Raw genomic sequence first — 19,178 nt, forward strand, 5'->3', positions numbered from 1 at the left:
ACCTTTTAAAAGGGAGAACCACTGTGTGTGTGTGTGTGTGTGTGTGTGTGCTTTCCTCTGTTTACTTATTCATTGCTGATGGGGAGGGGAATGAGAGAGTGTGAGAGCGTGAGCGAGAGGGAGAGAGCGAGAGAGTGTGTGACAGAGAAAGAGAGAGAGAGGAAGCTGTTTGAGAGAGGTGCAACGTGGGTAAATGCCAGCGAGCTCCACGCTCTAATCGCGGGGCGATGCAGTTGTCCCAGATTACACACAAGTCACTTAGTTTCCATGAGAGCCTCCGCTCGGCTTCAAAGGGACGGGGACTTGTCGCAGCAGGGCTACATTGTGCGTGCGTGCGTGCGTGCGTGCGTGCGTGCGTGCGTGTGATTCTGATTTCCTGGAGCCTGTGCGTTCTGTGAGCACAGTGCAAAACCTGATGTAGTCTCTGTGATGTGGCCACTCCTGGGAATGTTCGGTACGTATGGGCCCTATAGGAATACCAGATATTTACATCCCCTGCCAAGAAATAGGCTAGGCACTGCTCCACCATCAATAATGCATCCACCGCTTCACAGCACAAGCAGGCCATTTTTAAAGCTCCCTTTCGCCTCAAAACCCACTTACCAGGTTTGAACCCGCAGTGTCTAAATATGTGCTGGTGAATGGAATGGCTGTCACTCATTCAGCTGCATTCGTGTGTGTGTGTGTGTGTGTGTGTGTGTGTGTGTGTGTGTGTGTGTGTGTGTGTGTGTGTGTGTGTGTGTGTGTGTGTGTGTGTGTGTGTGTGTGTGTGTGTGTGTGTGTGTGTGTGTGTGTGTGTGTGTGTGTGTGTGTGTGTGTGTGTGTGTGTGTGTGTGTGTGTGTGTGTGTGTGTGTGTGTGTGTGTGTGTGTGTGTGTGTGTGTGTGTGTGAGCCAGTAAACATTGCAAGCCCAACCTGCGCTTGGGTGGTAGGTGGGCATCTAAAATTCACCCGCTGGAGAGCCGGCGGATTCTCCGTCAGTTCATGCCACAGTATGGGGCTCCTCTAGCACCCCTTCACAGCACTGTACCAGCAAAAGAGCCACTAATATGTTGAAATAAACCTTCCAATTTTAGCATGGCTTCGCCGACTCCCACCTTCCCACCCACGACACAAACTGGAATTTCACAGACAGCCTTTCAGACCATGAAGGCTTCCTTCCCTCTGTGAGCTTGAAGAATGCGTCACCGTCCCTGTGCACCATTTTCTCTTTCTCTCTCTCTCCCTCTCTTCTCTCCTCTCTTTCTCTCTCTCTCTCCTACTCCCCCTTGCACTTTTTCGTTCTCTCTTTCCCCTGGCTCACTCTTTCTCTCTCCATGTGACACACACCCACACACTCATTCAGTCAGCCAGTCAGTCAGTCACTCACTGTCACTCATTGTCTCTCTCTTTCTCTCTCTCTCTCTCTCTCTCTCTCTCTCTCTCTCTCAATCTCTCTCTCTCTCTCTCTCTCTCTCTGTTTTGGTGCTTTTGGATGTGGCGTGGTGTTCCTGGTTTCACGGGCTGCTGTCTGCACACGCCATCAGCACAAGCCCCTGCTGGGCTGACAGGGATCTGGCACCACAGCCGCCAGCTCTTACTCATCCTCCCCTTCAGTGGCCCAGATATATATGAGAGGGAGAGGGTGGGGGGGAAGAGAAAGAGAGAGAGAGAGAGAGACAACTTGAGAGATGGAAAGAGAGAAATCCAGAGAGGGAGGGAGAGAGAGAGAGAGAGAGAGAGAGGGAGGGAGGGAGATGAAGAGAAGGCAGAAGAGGTGTTTGTGTGGGTGGGTGTTAGCAAGCAAGCAAGCGAGAGAAAGACACAGTGTGAGAGAGCAAGAGGTAGAGAGAGAGAGAGAGAGAGGAGATGAAGTGATGGGAAGAAATGGAGAGAAGAGAGTCCAGCTGCAGGAGGAAAGTGAGAGGAGAGGAAGGGAGGGGAAGGATGACAGAGTTGGGGGTGGTCTAGGACGAAAGAACAGACAGACAGACAGACAGACAGACCAGCCACAGAAGCCACAGTCTGTCCTCGTCCTCTGAGGTGGGGATAAACTGGGCTGTCCACTAGCGCGCAAGCGGTATTTATCATCCTTCAGCAGCCTGTTTGAGCCTGTACATCCTTATGTTGGAAATGTTTCTTATTAAATATCTTTTCCTTCCCCCACCACCACCGTCCTCTCTTCCCGGATTATGTTGCTGCACACGACTTTGTTTGCCCACACAGAGCTCAAGCCTTTCAAATCTAGTTAGCAGAGAGAGAGAGAGAGAGAGAGAGAGAGAGAGACTGGAGAACGCATCTGCTATGGCTTGCGTTCGGACATGAGGACAAATCTGCCTCTCTCCCCCCGCACTTAGTTCTGTCTACACATCAGTCAATCAGCGAAGTTAAGATGTTTCTTTTTATTTCAAGATGTTTCCATTTATAAACCTTTTTTGTCTTCATTTAGTTGACATTTCCACAATTCCATCTTAAACCGAATCAATGCCCTCTTCTGCGCAGAGGATGGCCGTTGTATTTCTGACACGCGGTATGAAGCTGTAGTCTTGCGGAGTTCATTTCTTTTTCTTTGATCACTGTAGAGTGCCCGCAGCCATCTTGGCACGGCTCCATCTGGAAGGTGCCGAGCGCAGGTGAAGCCGCTAAACACAGACATTACTACACTTCCTCACAACAGTAGTCGAGGCAGGCGTGGTTTGACTCCCAACGTGTGTTCTTGACACGGGAGGATGGGAAATGAAGTTTGGGTTGCTTCAGAATTCACCCTGTGTTCACACAGTACCCTTTACAAAAGGGCACTAGTGCTCCCAAAGCTCTCTTCTCTCAAGGTAGCCGGCTCTGCCTATGGAGAGAGTGTCCGCTGCATCTTTTGAAGTACAGTATATTCAGCAGAGGCGGACATTCCTGGTCCCAGAGAGTAAACGTCCTGCCATATATTCGTTCTACCTGTGCACTTGACACAGGTGATATCACTAATTATCTGATCTACCTGGCAGCTAATTAGGACGAGCTGGTTCACTAAATGGTTGGATCAAATACTTGGCAGGACTTTTACTTTCTGAACCCGGGATGTCTGCCTCTGATACTCAGGCCTTCAGTGTGGCTGAGTGTGTTTGTTCAAGGTGTGCATATGGCGACCCAATCTGGCGCTGATGTCCAGGGAGTGGACCGTTTCGCCTCTTGTTGCACTTTTCACTTGAAAAGCACTGAAATTCGATGGTTGTCTGCACAAACCATTGTTTGGTTTCTGATGAGCATCCAGTACTGGAAGTTTTCCCTTAGATATGTTAGGTGTGTGTTGGGCTTTTGTGATGGGCTTTTAAACACACACACACACACACACACACACACATCACATGCACACATACACATCACACACCACACACATCACACCACACATTTTGATCCCTCCCCTCTCCTTCTCTCACACTCCTTTGGTCTCAGGTCACTTTTTTATAACCCTTAGATCTTTCTCCCTCTCTTACTCTCTCTCTCTCTCCCCTGGTTTTTCTTTTGCAGTTCAAATAACAGGACACGGAATCCTGGGGTGGGGGCACGGTCCCTTCGCCTTTGAAGTACAGGAGGTTGTTTGTGATCTGAGAAGTGTGCGTTTGTGTGAGTGTGTGTGTGTGTGTGTGTGTGTGTGTGTGTGTGTGTGTGTGTGTGTGTGTGTGTGTGTGTGTGTGTGTGTGTGTGTGTGTGTGTGTGTGTGTGTGTGTGTGTGTGTGTGTGTGGAGGGTGGGGTGTTGCCTTCCTTCTCGTCAGTAGCGTGAGGTGACTTAGGTGAGTCAGAGGGCTGTAATCGGCAGGGTCGAGCGACACGCGACGGTTCAAGGTGGGACAGCATCCCTCCTCGTGAGGCGTCGGTCCCCAAAGAGACAGGTTGAGTCTCCACTGGAGCCTCTGGGGGGGGGGGGGGGAGGTGTGTGTGTGTGGGGGGGGGGGGGGGGGGGAGTACTGTGATTCAGCCCACTGCAGGTGTACTGTGATTCAGCTGAGCCAGTGCAAGCGCCAGATGGTGACTGTGTGTGTGAGTGTGCGTGTTAGCGTGAGAGAGAAAAAGAGATATAGAGGCGTTTTTGGTGTGTCAGTATGTCACCATATTGGGGTATGTATGAGCGTGTGTGTGTGTGTGTGTGTGTGTGTGTGATGTGTGTGTTGTGTTCTCCAGTGCAGCCACCTCTCCACCACCGGCCCACCAATGCCTCTCCGCCACACTCAACGCTACTCAGTATTTTTAGTCCAAAGAGCCTCTTGTGCTTCAGAGATGAGCTGCCCCCTTCTCTCTCTCTCTCTCTCTCTCTCTCTCTCTCTCTCGTCTATCTCCCTCTCACTCTCTCCTCTCCTCTCTGCCTCTGTCTCTCAGCTGGTGTCTTCTCCCCTCAGCTGTGTGTGTGTGTGTGTGTGTGTGTGTGTGTGTGATGGGCTCATCTTAAGAGCCTCTGCATAAATAATCCATCCCAGGTCCTTCTGTGCTGTTGGCCAGCAGCCTCTGCTCTTTGTGCTCTGTATCCCCCCTCCACACACACACACACACACTCACACTCACACACACACACACACACACACACACACACACACACACACACACACACACACACACACACACACACATACACACACTCCTGGCTTGGCTAGCTAGCTCCTCTGCTCCTCTCCTCTCCTCTTCACTCCAATCCACTCCTCTCCTCTCCTCTCCACTCCACTCCTCTCCTCACCTCTTCACTCTGTTCCTCGCCTCTCCTCATGTCTCCTCTCCTCACCTCCTCTCCTCTTCTCTCTGCTCCTCTCCTCTCCTCTTCACTCTTCTCCTCTCCTCTTCACTCTGTTCCTCCCCTCTCCTCACCTCCTCTCCTCTTCTCTCTGCTCCTCTCCTCTCCTCTTCACTCTTCTCCTCTCCGCTCCTCTGCTCTCCTCTCCTCTTACCTCTCACCCCACTCTTTCCTCTTCATTCCTTTACTCAGCCATTGAGTATGACTCACTTGGAAAGGTCAAGGTCTGACAGCTTCCAGGAATTTTGCACCCCCCCCCCACACACACATGCACTCATCTTTCAGTATTTGTTGTGTTCTCTCTCTCTCACTCTGTCTGTACTTGCTGTGCTTGTGTGTGTGTTTCTATCTATAGAGAAATTCGAGCTTACAGGTGACGATGGCCGGTGCTTCGCGCGTATATCAAAATGACTTAGCTCTTACGGCCGTCACCTACTGTAGATTCAGTTGTTGTCACTCACACTTTAGATGCCCACATATTAAGCAGAGCTATGCTTTCACGTACTGACCATTTCATTGGATAATTAGCCATGCAAGCAATGGAGACTTTGACGCAACTTAAGTGACTTACTAGTTATATCGCTTTGACGCAACTTAAGTGACTTACTAGTTATATCGCTTTGACGCTGAATCACCATTCACTAACTCCATTAATCCCACCTTCCACCTTGACGCCGTCTCAAACACCACTAGGCACAGGTTGAGCAGAGGGTGAAGGTTAGGCCAGAAACCGAGATGCCCCTTGGAGGCCAGATGAATAATCAGAAGGGATAACGGGGAAGCGAGTAGCCTCCACACACCTTCATTGGCCCGGCCTTGGCCCGGCTTTGGCCCGACAGTGGGGGAAGCGTCTAGTGTCTTTCTAGCTGTTCCTGTCCCTCTTTGTCACTAGCTGTGTTTCTGGAATGGAGTGTGCAGTCTGTCGGTCTGGCTGTTGGTGGTGGTTAGTGAGGTTCCCCATTCACTGTGAAGCACTTTCGGTGTCCTAAAAGGCGCTGTATAAATGCAGTGTGTTGTTGTTGTTGTTGTTGTTGCTGTGGTTATTGTTCAATCTTCTGAGATTTCTGTCCCTTATGTGCTGTCGATTTTTCTCTCACTTTTTTTCTTTCTTTGATACTGTTTTTCTTTCTTCCTCTCTCTCTCTTTCTTTCTCTCTCTCTCATTCTCTCTCTCTCCCTCTCTCTCTTTCTCTGGATTAGATGAGGCTTTGCGCTTTTCCAGCAGAGGCAACTTTATTGAATTCTCCCCTCAGAGACCTGAAAAGAGCATGGTTATTTCCTTCATTGACTTATAAACGTGTGTGAGAGTGTGTGTGTGTGTGTGTGTGTGTGTGTGTGTGTGTGTGTGTGTGTGTGTGTGTGTGTGTGTGTGTGTGTGTGTGTGTGTGTGTGTGTGTGTGTGTGTGTGTGTGTGTGTGTGTGTGTGTGTGTGTGTGTGTGTGTGTGTGTGTGTGTGTGTGTGTGTGTGTGTGTGTGTGTGTGTGTGTGTGTGTGTGTCGCACACCTGCATCTGACCACTCAAAAATGTGCACAGTCAGGCACTATGGTGGATCAATGGACAATAACCTGCTCAGCTGTTTTCACTGATGTCATTGTTTCTCCCTCAGCTCCATATCATTCATGCAACCCAGTTGGGCTGGCGAAAAAGTCTGTTTGCCTTTTGGCTTTGTTGTGCCTATTGGATATAAAGTACAGTAACCAGGCCTGGGCTGTATGCTAATGCGATTCACTGATGCGGCTACTGGTTGAGCGCTCCTGTACCCTGACCCCTGCTTTGATTGTTTGTTTTGTTTTCTGACACATGGAATACATTTCCAAGGGGAATAGGTTAATGCTGGATGAGGAGAGTTTAATTGCACGCTTAGCATTGCAAAGCAGATCATCATACATGCCTGTTAAAAAAAAAGAAAAAAAGAAAGAAATAAAGAAGAAAGAGGTTAGGGCTGCACACACACACACACACACACACACACACACACACACACACAGATACATACTTAGACGTACACACACACACACAGATACATACTTAGACGTACACACACACACACACACACACAAACTCTCAGCCTTCCACTTATCAATGGCTCCTGTGTGCTGTCCAGGGGGCCCCCAATGCTGGTGTAATCTCGTCTAGCGTTGTAGAGGAGGGTGCGCGAGTTCAACTGCAGCCCGCCACAGAAACAGACAGAGGGAGCTTAGGAAAGGAGAGGGCAAGAGGAGCTCTAATTGCTCACTGGCAGGAATGTCCTTCGACTCTTTTTTGTCCTCCGATTGTCTACTTTTAGATGCTTCGCCGAGCCCTATTCTGCCCGGCAACATAGCTGAGCTGTGAGGGACCACCTCTTTGTGGAAGCGAAGTATGTGTGACTAGGCAGGCAGTGCCGCTGCTTCTTCTGCCTTCTGGCGAGGACAAGAGAGCACGGTGACAGTGACACAAAGGAACAAGGGAGACCCACTCTTGCTGGGAGAATGATGCAGCCAGCCGCCACCGCAACTTTATTTCTGTCGCTAAAAGCCGCTGGATGGAAGAGTGACTTTTTTTTCCCCAATGAATTCTAAAACTAGCTTGTTTTCACAGCCTGTAAGGCAGGGATCACACTAGCAAGCGGCAGGTTTCCTATTGTTCTCTATGGTTCGGCCGCGGAACGGTGACAATGCTGGCGTAACGCTAGCGTTGAGCAAACTGGGAGTTGAACTTGGTTCAAGTTTGAAGCGCAACGCTTGGCTCATCACAATCAGTTTTAGAATGTTTAGGTATTTTGACCAATTAGATTCGTCTAAGAACGTAGCAACAAAGATTGAACTTAGTAACGAGAGAATGTTTTGGATTATTATTATGCTCTGAGCGTTGCGTTACGCTTGCCACCGGCTGATGTGATCCCTGCCTAAGAGTGATGCACGTCTCCTCGATTCAATTTCACTATGGAGGCTAATCGATAGCTAAAATTGTAGTATGGTTAGTTGGGGTATGAGCGAAGAGATATGCAGGATATGTCTTCTGGCAAATTATCTTGTGTGTTGACACTGAAGGGAAGGAGTTGACTATTCAGGTGACTCTGTCCAAATACAATAGGGCTGTCTGACTGAACACATGCTGCTCGGCAATCACACTTGGTATTTTGCAGTGAAAGCTGCCTCTTGCAGTGCTCTCAGAACAGCCTGTACACACACACAACACACCATACTCCACACAAAGGGAAAGATAACCGTTTAAGCTATCGGACAAATCGAGGGCTGAGAACCAAAGGGGCGTAAGTGACATTTCACCAATTTACAGGAGAGCCAAAACAAATCTAACTGCTTCTATAAGTTCACAGTTAAAGACCTTTGGTTTTTGTTCAATAACTATATATTTATAAATATTTTACTTCTAGAATTTTGTCAGCTAAGAGAGCTCATCAAGAGCTTTCAGGTGATATATATAACTCAATTTTGACCAAAATGTCACTTACGCCCCTTTGGTTCTCAGCCCTTGAATTCTTAGATGAGCCAATAACTTAATGTGGATCAACTTGTTCCTCAGTGTGAAACCTGGGAGATTTCCAGTTGCTTTTTTCCCCCTCTTATTTCCTGACCGCAGTTTCTGACCCTCGGGCAGACAGACGGTACAGTTAGATTAGGCCACAGCTTCTGTCACTGGGATGTTAGTCACTTCTGTCTGGGGTGCTTGATGTGCAACCAACTCTCTCACGTGCCCCCCCCCCCCCCTTCACCTCAGCCCGCCTGTCATTAGCCAGCTGTGTGTGAGTAATGCCCCCAAAACAAACACACAGACACACACACACACACGCAGTGACAGCGACAGACATACTCTCTCTCACTCACACACACACACACACATTCACACCAACACAAAGACAGTTTCTCTCTCTCAAGTACACACACACACACAAACAAATTCACACAGAGACCGTCTCTCTCTCTTTCTCACACAAACACACGCACACACACACACACCTTTCCCTCCAGCCGTGGCACACCTGGATTGTTACATCAGAGGCCTGTTACCTCACAATTCCAGCTCCTGTTCCCAGGCAGCTGGAGGAGGAGGAGGAGGAGGAGCTGAGGAAAACCAAACAACAACATCAGAACAAATGAATCAAAGGCACGGAACACTTCCACTTTGTGTGTGTGTGTGTGTGTGTGTGTGTGTGTGTGTGTCTCTCTCTCTCTCTCTCCCTCTCTCTCTCTCTCCCTCCCTCCCTCTCTCTCTCTCTCTCTCTCTCTCTCTCTCTCTCTCTCTCTCTGTGTGCTGGATAACTGGAAATACCCATGAGCTCACTCAGGGAGGCCAGTATTGGAGGGAGGTTCTATAGGTCTCTGTCTCTTCAGCAGGACGACTCCTGAGGACACACACATCTCTGGGCTAACACACACACTGCCACACATGACCCTTGTACTGTACGTTGAACACCAATGAATAACAAAGAAATACTTTGTTATTACTTAACCCCACGCTTTCGGTAGATGTGTCTGTGTGACCAAAGAAGTGACACATTTGTACATATTAAGTCACTACCCCCTCTTCCCTTACACACACACACACACACACACACACACACATTAATCCTCTCACACATTCAGTGATACAACAAGCATGCACATCTAGGCTTTTATATCTAGGCCCATATCTATAGATGCACAGCTTGCATACTTTCTCACTCTCGCACCCTCTACTCCCCCTTAATGTCCACGTCACAGATTGTCTGCATTCCTAACAAGGCAGCATACTTTCCCAGGAAGGAAGCAGACTCACACATATTAGATCATACCTACACGCAGAACTGAGACACACTGTCACACTTCCCACCAAACCCCCCCCCCCCCCCCACACACGTACGTAAACGTTAACTTTCTGCCATACACGTGCGCACACACACTCACACACCACACACACACACACACACACACATTTTAATGCCTTTATTTGTGTTCACATTTTACAATAGATTTCATTGAACACAAACAATCTTAGATACTAGCATTGTAAACCCAGTAGCCTACAGTATGCCTCTGGTCTTAGTCCATGGGTACAAAACACACACACACACACAGACACACACACACACAGACACACACACACACACACACACACACACACACACACACACACACGTACACACTCACACTCTTAGCTTTCATCAGTCTGATTAAAGAGGATCTCCACGGCGGGTCGTGTCGGGGCCAGTTGAGTCAGTGTGGACCCCACCCATTGCCTCACCTCCTCACTCCCCCCCACACTGACCAGGGATGACCCGCTCCTGCTTTATATCCATTAAAGGAGCTGCTGTAGTTAGAGACACACACACACACACACACAGACACACACATGCCTTTGCACACATACACACACACACACGCACACACACACACACACTTATACCCACTTACACAATAACACACACACACACACACACACACACACACACACACACATACACACACACACACACAATCATTGTAAGTGCACATGCACTCGCAGACACACACACACACACACACACACACACACACACACACACACACATCCTCCTTATTACTTGCTTCCAAACGCGGCTTGCATCACGGGCTTCATTAGAGCACTGTGTGGAGGTGAGAGCCGCAGCCCTCCCGCCTGTCGGTGCTCCAGCTAAATGAGTCACGCTGACTCGGGGGCCGAGTGTCGCTTCTGACGGCCCAGCCAGCGCCTCCCCTGGCCCTGCCATCAGGCCTCAGAGCAAACATCAGTCTCTCTCTCTCCCTCCCTCTCTTTCTGTCTCTCTCTCTTTCTTTCTCTCTTGCGCTCTCTCTCTCTCTCTCTCTCTCTCTCTCTCTCCCTATTTGGCACTTGTCTTTGTTTCCTGTATCGCTTTGTGGTATTCAGTGTCTTCATATGTCTTTTCCTCTACCCTTCTGGCTTCATGCTCTCTCTTTTTCTCTCTCTCTCTTTTTTATCAGTCCCTATCTATCTCTCTATGCCTCTTTCCCTCTCTGTCTTTCTTTCTCTCTCCTTTTTTCTGTTTGTCTCTATGTCTCTCTGTCTCTCTCTTCCCTCCTCTCTGGGGACCAGCCTTCATTCACTAATCATCGCAGTCCTTGCTGCCGGCCCCTCTATCTCTCCCCTAACCTCCCCACGTCTCTTCCCATTCACCTCCACCTGCTGACAGCTCGCTCTGCTCAACGTCATGTTGAAACACACTCACGTGCACACGCACACTCACACTCACACTCACACGCACATACTCCATCTCTCTCACACACACACAGGTGCTCATACTCTCTCTGTTTCTCACACACACACACACACACACACACACACACACACACACACACACACACACACACACACACACACGCACACACACACAAACAGCGCAGCCCCTGCTCTCATCAACACTCCCCCCAGTGCGTGGGGGACCGCTGCTCAGCCAATCTGTGGGAAAGCATGTGCCAGGCGGTTGCCAGGATACTGACATTCTTTTGTCACTGTGGGTTTGTGATGATGGTTCCGGTCCCGGTCGCCCGTGTGAGCAGGTGGAGCCTCTGGCCTCGGGGTGGACACACTGACCTGACAACGCACCTCTTACCTCAGCCTCCCGCCCACCCCACCCACATTATGCATCCACTCAGCATCTCAACACTGCCTCTTAGCCATAGCTGCCCACCTTTAGCCTGTGTTGCATTGTCATCAATAGTGAATTGATCCGTGTTTATTACACTGTGTGTTTAGATGGTCTCCTATATACAGTTTATTTGGATGGTTCCCTATTCATAGTTTATTTGGATGGTCCCCTACTGTATATAGGTTGTTTGGGTGGTCCACTGTATACTATTTACAGATGTTCAGTTCATAGACAAATCGACTGAAACTCTGTACGCTACAATTTATGGTTGAGGTTAGGGGTTGGTTTGGTTAAGCACTTGTAGGTATTTAGTGAACAATTGTAAAAGCTGACTTTCAACAAAGCATCTGTAAACGTTTCTGTAGCAGAATATCCAAGTGTAGTGTTTCTAATTGATTTGTTTCTTTGCCTTTTTATGTTGTTATTCTGATGTGTGGGTTTTGAGTTCATAGGCCATTCCGTAACTCAACTCCTGTCCTCCTCTTGCATTCAAACTCTGCTCTGCAGTCCTCTCAGTCTTGTGTCCTGGCCACATACACACACATACACATCCCCCTTACTCTCTTACACACACACACACACACACACACACACACACACACACACACATTTTGCCCTTTCTTTCTCTCACACACACTCAAACACACACACACACACACACACACACACACAAATAACAAACACACACACACACAGACTTTCTGCCCATCCCAGAGGAGCTTAACCTTTTCCGCCATCTGACAGTCTGTCGAATAACTTCCTTGTCATCCGTTGTCAGGACTTTGTGACGTGCTGCTCCATTGATTTATTTATCGAGCAAAAATCTGCCCTCGAGGCGATGTGGAGCTAGCAAGCCTCAGGTCGTCCAACACCGGTCCAATGCAGCAGTACCCATTACCCCCAAACCCCCTCTTCAAATATCACCAAACAAACCCAACCCACCCCACTTCACCCCAAACCACCCCACCCCGGTCCCCTGACACCGGGTAGTGGATAATGAGGCCTCTGATGCACTGCAGACAGACCACACCAGCTGTCGTAATTGGATGTGTAAAGATGCTGTTGTCATGATGATGGCAAGCCTGGTTCTCCCTCACTAAGGAATGTGTGTGTGTGTGTGTGTGTGTGTCTGCGTGTGTGTGTGTGTATGTGGGTAAGAGAGTGATGACTGATGTTGATTTTATTGTTGATGTCTTAATAAGAAGGGTAGGAAGGAAGGAAAGCAATAGAGAGAGAGCAAGGAAGAAAAAGTGAGCCCAGAAAATATAACCATATGCTGTGCCCAGCTCTCTGTCAGGGTGCCATGGCGACAAACTAAACTGGAACTCTGTGTTCTTGTGAACATGCTCTCACTCGGTGAGAACAGACCGTATACAGACCTCCTCCAAGGAGCACAAGGAGACACAGTACAATACTACAATATAATAACACATTTTTACTGTTGGTTAAGGTTGCTAATTTCACTGGGGCGGCGTTAATTCCTGTTCTCCGAGGGACATTTACTGAAGCGGCTGATCCGCAGAGTGACTGTTGCCCGGCTACTTATCGTCTGTGTAATGGCTCGTCCTTTATCTGAAATTGAACGCTTGAAGCTGTTTCCTTCTGTTTTCGGCCTTTCACCCCTTTTTGTTCACAGTGGTGGGCATATTTCCATAGGCAGCTGCGTGCTGCGACGCTGATAAACTCTCCTCTTCCTGCGCTTGCAAACCGAGCGATGCAGGCTCTTCAAAAAGGCCCCGCTGTTTGCAACTCTTGCTCGAGCAATCCCCCAGCACTATCCATTATCGAAACTTTGCGGAAATGTCAACGGTTGTGGAGAGAAAGGGTCCCCACGCATCAATTCACACAGGAGCCCGCCGAACACGACGCCAGAGTGCTCACTTATCTCCCACAGTGGCGCGATTGTTCTGAGGCGTCATTTTTTTAGAGGGTGGCTCAGGCCGTGCCCGGGGGCAGCAGCTGATGTTCCGCGACGTTTTTATACCACCATCCGCATTCCACATGCCATCAGTTGATATGTATAGAACAGAGGGGAAAACAGCCCTTAATATCATGTGAAAGAACAGAATGCCTTTTGAAAAGCAATTGCAAAGTGTCAACACAAAAGGGATAAACACGTCTCCTAATTTTGGCCACATTGAGATTTCACCTCCTTATGCTGAAAGCTGTGCTGTAGTTTCCTGCGTGAAGTGCTAATCTGTAGTACTCATGCATTGTCATATAAGCTTACCATCTGATAACCACATTGCAATATGTCCTCTCCCTTCAGTGAATTAATTTGCATTCAAGTCATTTGTGCAGTTGTGTGTATCCCATTGAGAGAGCTTTACGCAATATGTATCCCATTGAGAGCTTTGATGACAACCCTCCAAGTCAGCCGTTGGGCTGTTACCTAGCGATGACCTTTTTGTGGTGGCTGGTTTCATTTCCAGATTCTGCTGGCCTCCTTTACAGCGCCGATCTCCTCCACGAGCTGAACTGTACATGACTCGGTGTCCCTTAAGAGGCTTTTTAAAGGCGCTTCATTATTTAAAGCCGAGCGGCACCAGAACCCTGTCCCACCCGGCGACTGTGCTCGTGTGCGCCGGGACGGCTCTGAAGAGTCCGGTGGGACGGCTCTGAGGCTGGATCGGATCTGTCGCTCTTCCTCTTTCAGTGCTCTGTATGTTAACTCTAGTGTGTGGTCTTTCTGGGAAACGGGTTGAAACTGGTGTTCCATGTCTTTCATCCTATAGTAATATAACATGTGCAATGCTATGTGTGTGTTTCTATGTGTTAATTAATACTATGTAATGCTATGCTATGAATGTGTATCTACTATCTAGTATGTGTTTAAGCTACTGTATGTACAATGGCATGAATTGACCAGCTGGAAGTATATTCATTGGCATGTTGCAAAATCGTCTGTGGGCTTTTTTTCTGTTAACACTTTCGTTCTTTCTCTTCCCTTTGTAGAGTCTTTGTCCCTGCACACAAGGCTACGACAGCGGAGCTGTGATTGGACCTTCACCTCAACGATATGGCCTCCTGAAAGTGGTGGGCGTACAACCAGCGTCCTCGCTCCTGCAGGATTTTTCGTGTGTGTTTTGACCAAGTCAGCCAGCCAGCCAGCCAGCCAGCCAGCCAACCAGTGTGTGAGTGTGTGTGTGTGCCGTCCTTGCCGTCGCCCGTCGTCTGCAGCTGGCCCTCCATCAGACGGACTCAGGCCCTCTCATGCCTTCCCGGGCTCCTCAGGTTCCCCTCCCCCAGGTCACCACCGGTCGGCCCCACGCTCTCCCCCTCTGAACCCCTCTTCACCCCCCAAATCCCCAGCCCCCCTCCCCACCCCCTAGTTCCCCCATCCCCTGCTTGTGTCCCGTATCCCTCCCCCCCCCCCCCTCACAGGAACCCCCTTTTCTCTGGCCATGACCAGCCTGAAGCGCTCGCAGACGGAGCGCTCGGTGGGCGGCTCCATCTCGGCCACGGACGAGTTCTACACGCGGCGCCTGCGCCTGCCCAACGGTGGCGCCCCTCCGCCGCGCAGCGAGAGCGCCCACCTGTCCAGCTGCTCGCCCGGCGTGCCCAAGATGGGCGTGCGCGCCCGCGTCGCCGACTGGCCCCCCAGGAAAGACGGCAGTGCCGGAGGAGGCGGCGGCGGCCCCGGCGCCGGGGGCGTGTGGCACATCACGGTGGAGACCGACTCCCCCACCACCACGTCGTCCAGCAGCTCCTCCGGCGGAGGAGGGGACCAGCGCGGCGGAGGCGGGGGGAGTAGCGGCGGTAACGGCACGGGCACCGGGAGCAGCAGCGGCAGCAGCAGCGGCGGCGGCGGCAGCGGCGGCGGCAGCGCCCAGAGCAACCTGTCGGCCAAGCTGGGCCACCTGATCAGCCCGCAGGACTCGTCCATGCTGCGCAACATCCACAACACGCTCAAGAGCAAGATGCAGGGCCGCCACGGCGGCAAGGACAACCGCTTCCTGTCGCCCGACGGCTACCTGGGCTCGCCGCGCAAGGGCATGCGCCGCATCCGCCAGCGCAGCAACAGCGACATCACCATCAGCGAGCTGGACGGCAGCGGCGGCGGCGGCAACGACGGCAACGAGGGCTGGTCCTTCTCGGGCTGGACGCCCATGCACCGCGAGTACGGCAGCACGTCGTCCATCGACAAGCACAGCACGGCGGCGTCCGGGGCCTCGCAGAGCTTCTTCGACATGCTCAAGGGCTACCAGTCGGCCGAGGCGCCCGACCAGCGCGCCTCGGACCAGCGCAGCGCGGCGCCCGAGCGCCTCAGCGAGCTGCTGAGCGTCGCCCACAAGCAGGCGGCGCTGGACCTGCCCGACGGGCCGCCCTCGCTGACCCGCGCCAGCGGCAGCCCGGCCAGCCGCCTCAAGGAGCGCGAGAAGCACCTCAAGCGCCGCTCCAAGTCGGAGACGGGCGGCGAGTCCATCTTCCGGAAGCTGCGCAGCGCCCGGGCCGACGGCGAGTCCTCGCGCGCCGGCTCGGACGCCGAGGACGAGGGCAGCGGGCACTCGGGGCCGTCGGCGGCGTCGCTCAAGCCCTGGGTGTGCCAGAAGGCCTTCGCCCACTTCGACGTGCAGAGCCTCTTCTTCGACCTCCACGACGTGGTGACGGGCCGGCAGTGGGCCAGCTCGGGCAAGCACAAGAACATCACCACCGGCGCCTCGGCCGCCGCCGCCGCCTCCTCCTCGCTCTCGTCCTCGCTCTCGTCCCAGTCCTCCCAGAGCGTGGCGCTGGGCTCGCCGTGCGGCAGCCAGGAGGAGCTCAACGCCAAGGACGGCGCCAGCCCGGCGCTGGACCCCGGCGACGACAAGAGCAACGAGCTGGTGCTGGCCTGCCCGTGTTTCCGCAACGAGCTGGGCGGCGAGGGCGAGCGCAACATCAACCCTACCAAGCTGGGCAGCATCGGCAGCGGGGGGTCCGGCGGCAGCGGCGGAGGGGGGTCGCCCGGCGAGGACGACGCGCCGCCCAGCTCGCACCTGTCCAACGCCGGGGTCGCCGTGCTCGAGGCGCCCAAAGATGGCCAGGGGCTGCAGTCGGAGCGGGGCAAGCGCCACATTTTGGAGCACGTAGACCTGGGGTCCTACTACTACAGGAAGTACTTCTACCTTAGAGGTGAGTGAGAGAGTCAAAGTGGAATTCCTTACAAGGTCAAATACGGTAATATTGCAGTAATAGTCAAGAATTTTCACTTTAAGCACCTCATTTTAGATAGTTCTTTGTCTGTGGTTGCTTACTGAACTCTATATTACAACAATGATGATGATGATGATAATGATAATTATAATAATAATCTAAAAAACATATTGATAATGCCTAATGAGTTGTATAGACTACAGCTATAGCTCACTAAGGTGTTGGTTTTGCAGTAATGTTTAATGCGTGTCTGTGGTTCTGGTTCTGGTTCCCCCTCCAGAGCACTGGAACTACCTGGGTGTGGACGAGACCCTGGGCCCGGTGGCGGTCAGCCTGCGTCGGGAGAAGCTGGAGGAGCACAAGGAGCACGGCCAGCAGTACCAGTTCCGGGTCATCTTCAGAACCAGCGAGGTGAGCTCAGCCGCCCGTCCCACGGAGTCACGTCATCTTGCACTGTTCTTTTGATCGACAGCCGAGGCGGGTGTATGTCACACTACATGTGCAAGTCGCGTGCAAGTCCGATACAAGTCCTCGTCCTTCAAGCTATGAATTTGAGGACTTCCGACTCAAATCAAGTCACGTGACTGGAGTTCACCACCTCTGCTGGATAGTGTGATGAGGGAGGCTAGTCACAAACTGTGTAGTTGTTCAGTGAGGGGACAGCTGTTCCTTCTCCTGTCATCGTCACTGAGGTTGGGAATCATGCTCTTTAACTTGTGATGGTGCCGTTCTCAGCTTGACCCTGTGTAATGGCTTTCAAGCGATAGTTAGAAGGAAAAAAAACAGACCAGACCTGCATTCGACCTCCGCCCACTCACTGTGTAGCCAGACCCTCAGCTCCGCTTGTTTCTACCTCCCTCTCTTCATCTCTCTATCTCTCTTTCTCTCTCTCTCTCTCTCTCTCTCTCTCTCTCTCTCTATCTATCTCTCCCTTTATCTCTCTGTCTTTCTCACACTCTTCATCTTCATCGCTCTCTTTCTGCTATTCTCTCTCTCTCTCTCTCTCTCTCTCAACCCCCCTGCGCACGCACACTGTGCTGAGCTCAAAGGTCACAGTAGCAGCACAGCATCAGGCTCTGACGCCCACCACAGTGTTGCGTAACACGCTCCTGGACACGGCATTCACAGCCAGCACGGTTGTCTCTCACAAACCTGCCCTCTTTACAACCGCCCCCCCCATCCACTAATCACTGAGGCCCTCTCTCCTCCTACACCACCACCACCACCACCTCCTCCTCCGCCTCCCCTATGATGATGAGCAGTCAGGCTTCGCTGTCTCCGCCACCATGAACATTAATTTCACAGACGCGAGGATAATCGGCTGTAGAGGTTGGCAGGGAGCTTCTGGCAGGTGGTGGCACCCCTGGTCTCTCTTGCTGCAGCTGCACACCTAGAGAGACATGGCATGACGTGTTGTAAGAGGGCGTAATGGCTGCCGGTCCCCCACCCACCCCCAACCAAGGTGATGCGGGGGGTGGAGGGTTGTGGTGCTGAGAGAGCTGCTATTTCCATCCTAAGCAGGTGGGCAGGAGTGGGTGGCCGGGCTCGGGTCTGTGGCGCAGTGCCTTGTTCAGGGGTTGGGCTCCATAGAGATGTGTGGATGACTGATGTCAATGGTACGTCATTTAGTTTGGTGTTCGACAGCATTTGTGACCACCTTTCTGAAGCCAAATATAGAAGTGTGTGTGTGTGGGAGAGAGAGATGGCTAGAGATGACAAAGAGAGGTGTCTGTGTGGGACAGAGATTGCAAGAGAATAGAGTGTGTGTGTGGAACTGGGAGACAGAGAGAATTAGAGATGCAATAATGCCAAGGGCAAAGAGAATAAGCGTGTAAGAAAGGGAATGAGGACCACTGACTTGACAGTGATGAGTTGTAGAGAATGGTGCAAGCTTGTTAAAGTCAGAGCAACACACTTGATAGCACTTGTCACAACTCTATGCACTTCCAGATAGAACCTCTGCATTTTGAGAAAGAGTGGCATCATTATGGTGAAGTATGCCCTCTGACTGACAGCATACCATCAACGTTTTTTCTTCATCCGTCTCATTCAGTTAATGCTTAACTCTTGGGTATGTACCGCTTACAGGGTTCCCACGGGTCATGGAATTTTTGATACAAGGTCATAGCCTGGCTAGCACCTACCCCTTTTCAATGAGACGTGGTCTGTCAAACAAAAGTTCATTTTCTTGTATTTGAAAAAATGCCCAGATCCGTTCATTGGGCGCCACGGAGGTCTATCAAATGCAATGTCTCCGGAAAAGGGAAATTGATTTAGAATGAGAACCTTGCCCATACCACATACAGTACGTATGTACTGTCTCAGTGAGTGACCACATGAACACAGGTTCGCGTCCAGTCCGAGCACATTCCTTGCACATTATACACATGAACTAAACCCACATTTTCACTGCAAACCACTGGGAGAGTTGACGGAATGCCTTGTTGTATCCTTGGGTCTCTTTATTTATTCATGAGCCAAGCTGACTTTCTGGTCTTGAAATTAGCTAGGCATTAATAGCCATCTTATTCAGTAAAGGCCCTAACTGACAGCGATCACAAGCTTTTTTGATTTGTTTTCAAGCTGTGTGTGCATGGGGTGATACAAATTAATTGGTGTAGCGTTACAGTCACAACCTAATTGGATTGTTTGAATACAAATCTCTATCCAAATGTTTTACTGTTTTTCGG

The 19,178-nt window shown here is 51.0% G+C and overlaps 1 protein-coding gene and 1 long non-coding RNA gene across 4 annotated transcripts in view; both read left to right on the top strand.

Moving 5' to 3' along the window:
• Positions 1 to 14,616, top strand: part of LOC134098446 (uncharacterized) — a 41,896-nt gene extending 27,280 nt beyond the window's left edge. The window contains exon 3 of the long non-coding RNA XR_009941038.1: positions 14,311 to 14,616. This is a non-coding gene — a long non-coding RNA (uncharacterized LOC134098446). The remainder of the gene's footprint in view (positions 1 to 14,310) is intronic.
• Positions 14,617 to 14,744: 128 nt separating this feature from the next.
• LOC134098209 (signal-induced proliferation-associated 1-like protein 1) overlaps positions 14,745 to 19,178 on the top strand; it is a 43,947-nt gene continuing 39,513 nt past the window's right edge. For all 3 annotated transcript variants that reach the window (XM_062551204.1, XM_062551205.1, XM_062551206.1), the window contains exons 1-2: positions 14,745 to 16,467; positions 16,769 to 16,899. In XM_062551204.1, the coding sequence (XP_062407188.1) occupies positions 14,760 to 16,467; positions 16,769 to 16,899 (1,839 nt within the window). In that variant the 5' untranslated portion in view covers positions 14,745 to 14,759. The remainder of the gene's footprint in view (positions 16,468 to 16,768; positions 16,900 to 19,178) is intronic.

The sequence above is a fragment of the Sardina pilchardus genome, chromosome 12, assembly GCF_963854185.1.
Source record: "Sardina pilchardus chromosome 12, fSarPil1.1, whole genome shotgun sequence".
Lineage (NCBI taxonomy): Eukaryota > Metazoa > Chordata > Actinopteri > Clupeiformes > Clupeidae > Sardina > Sardina pilchardus.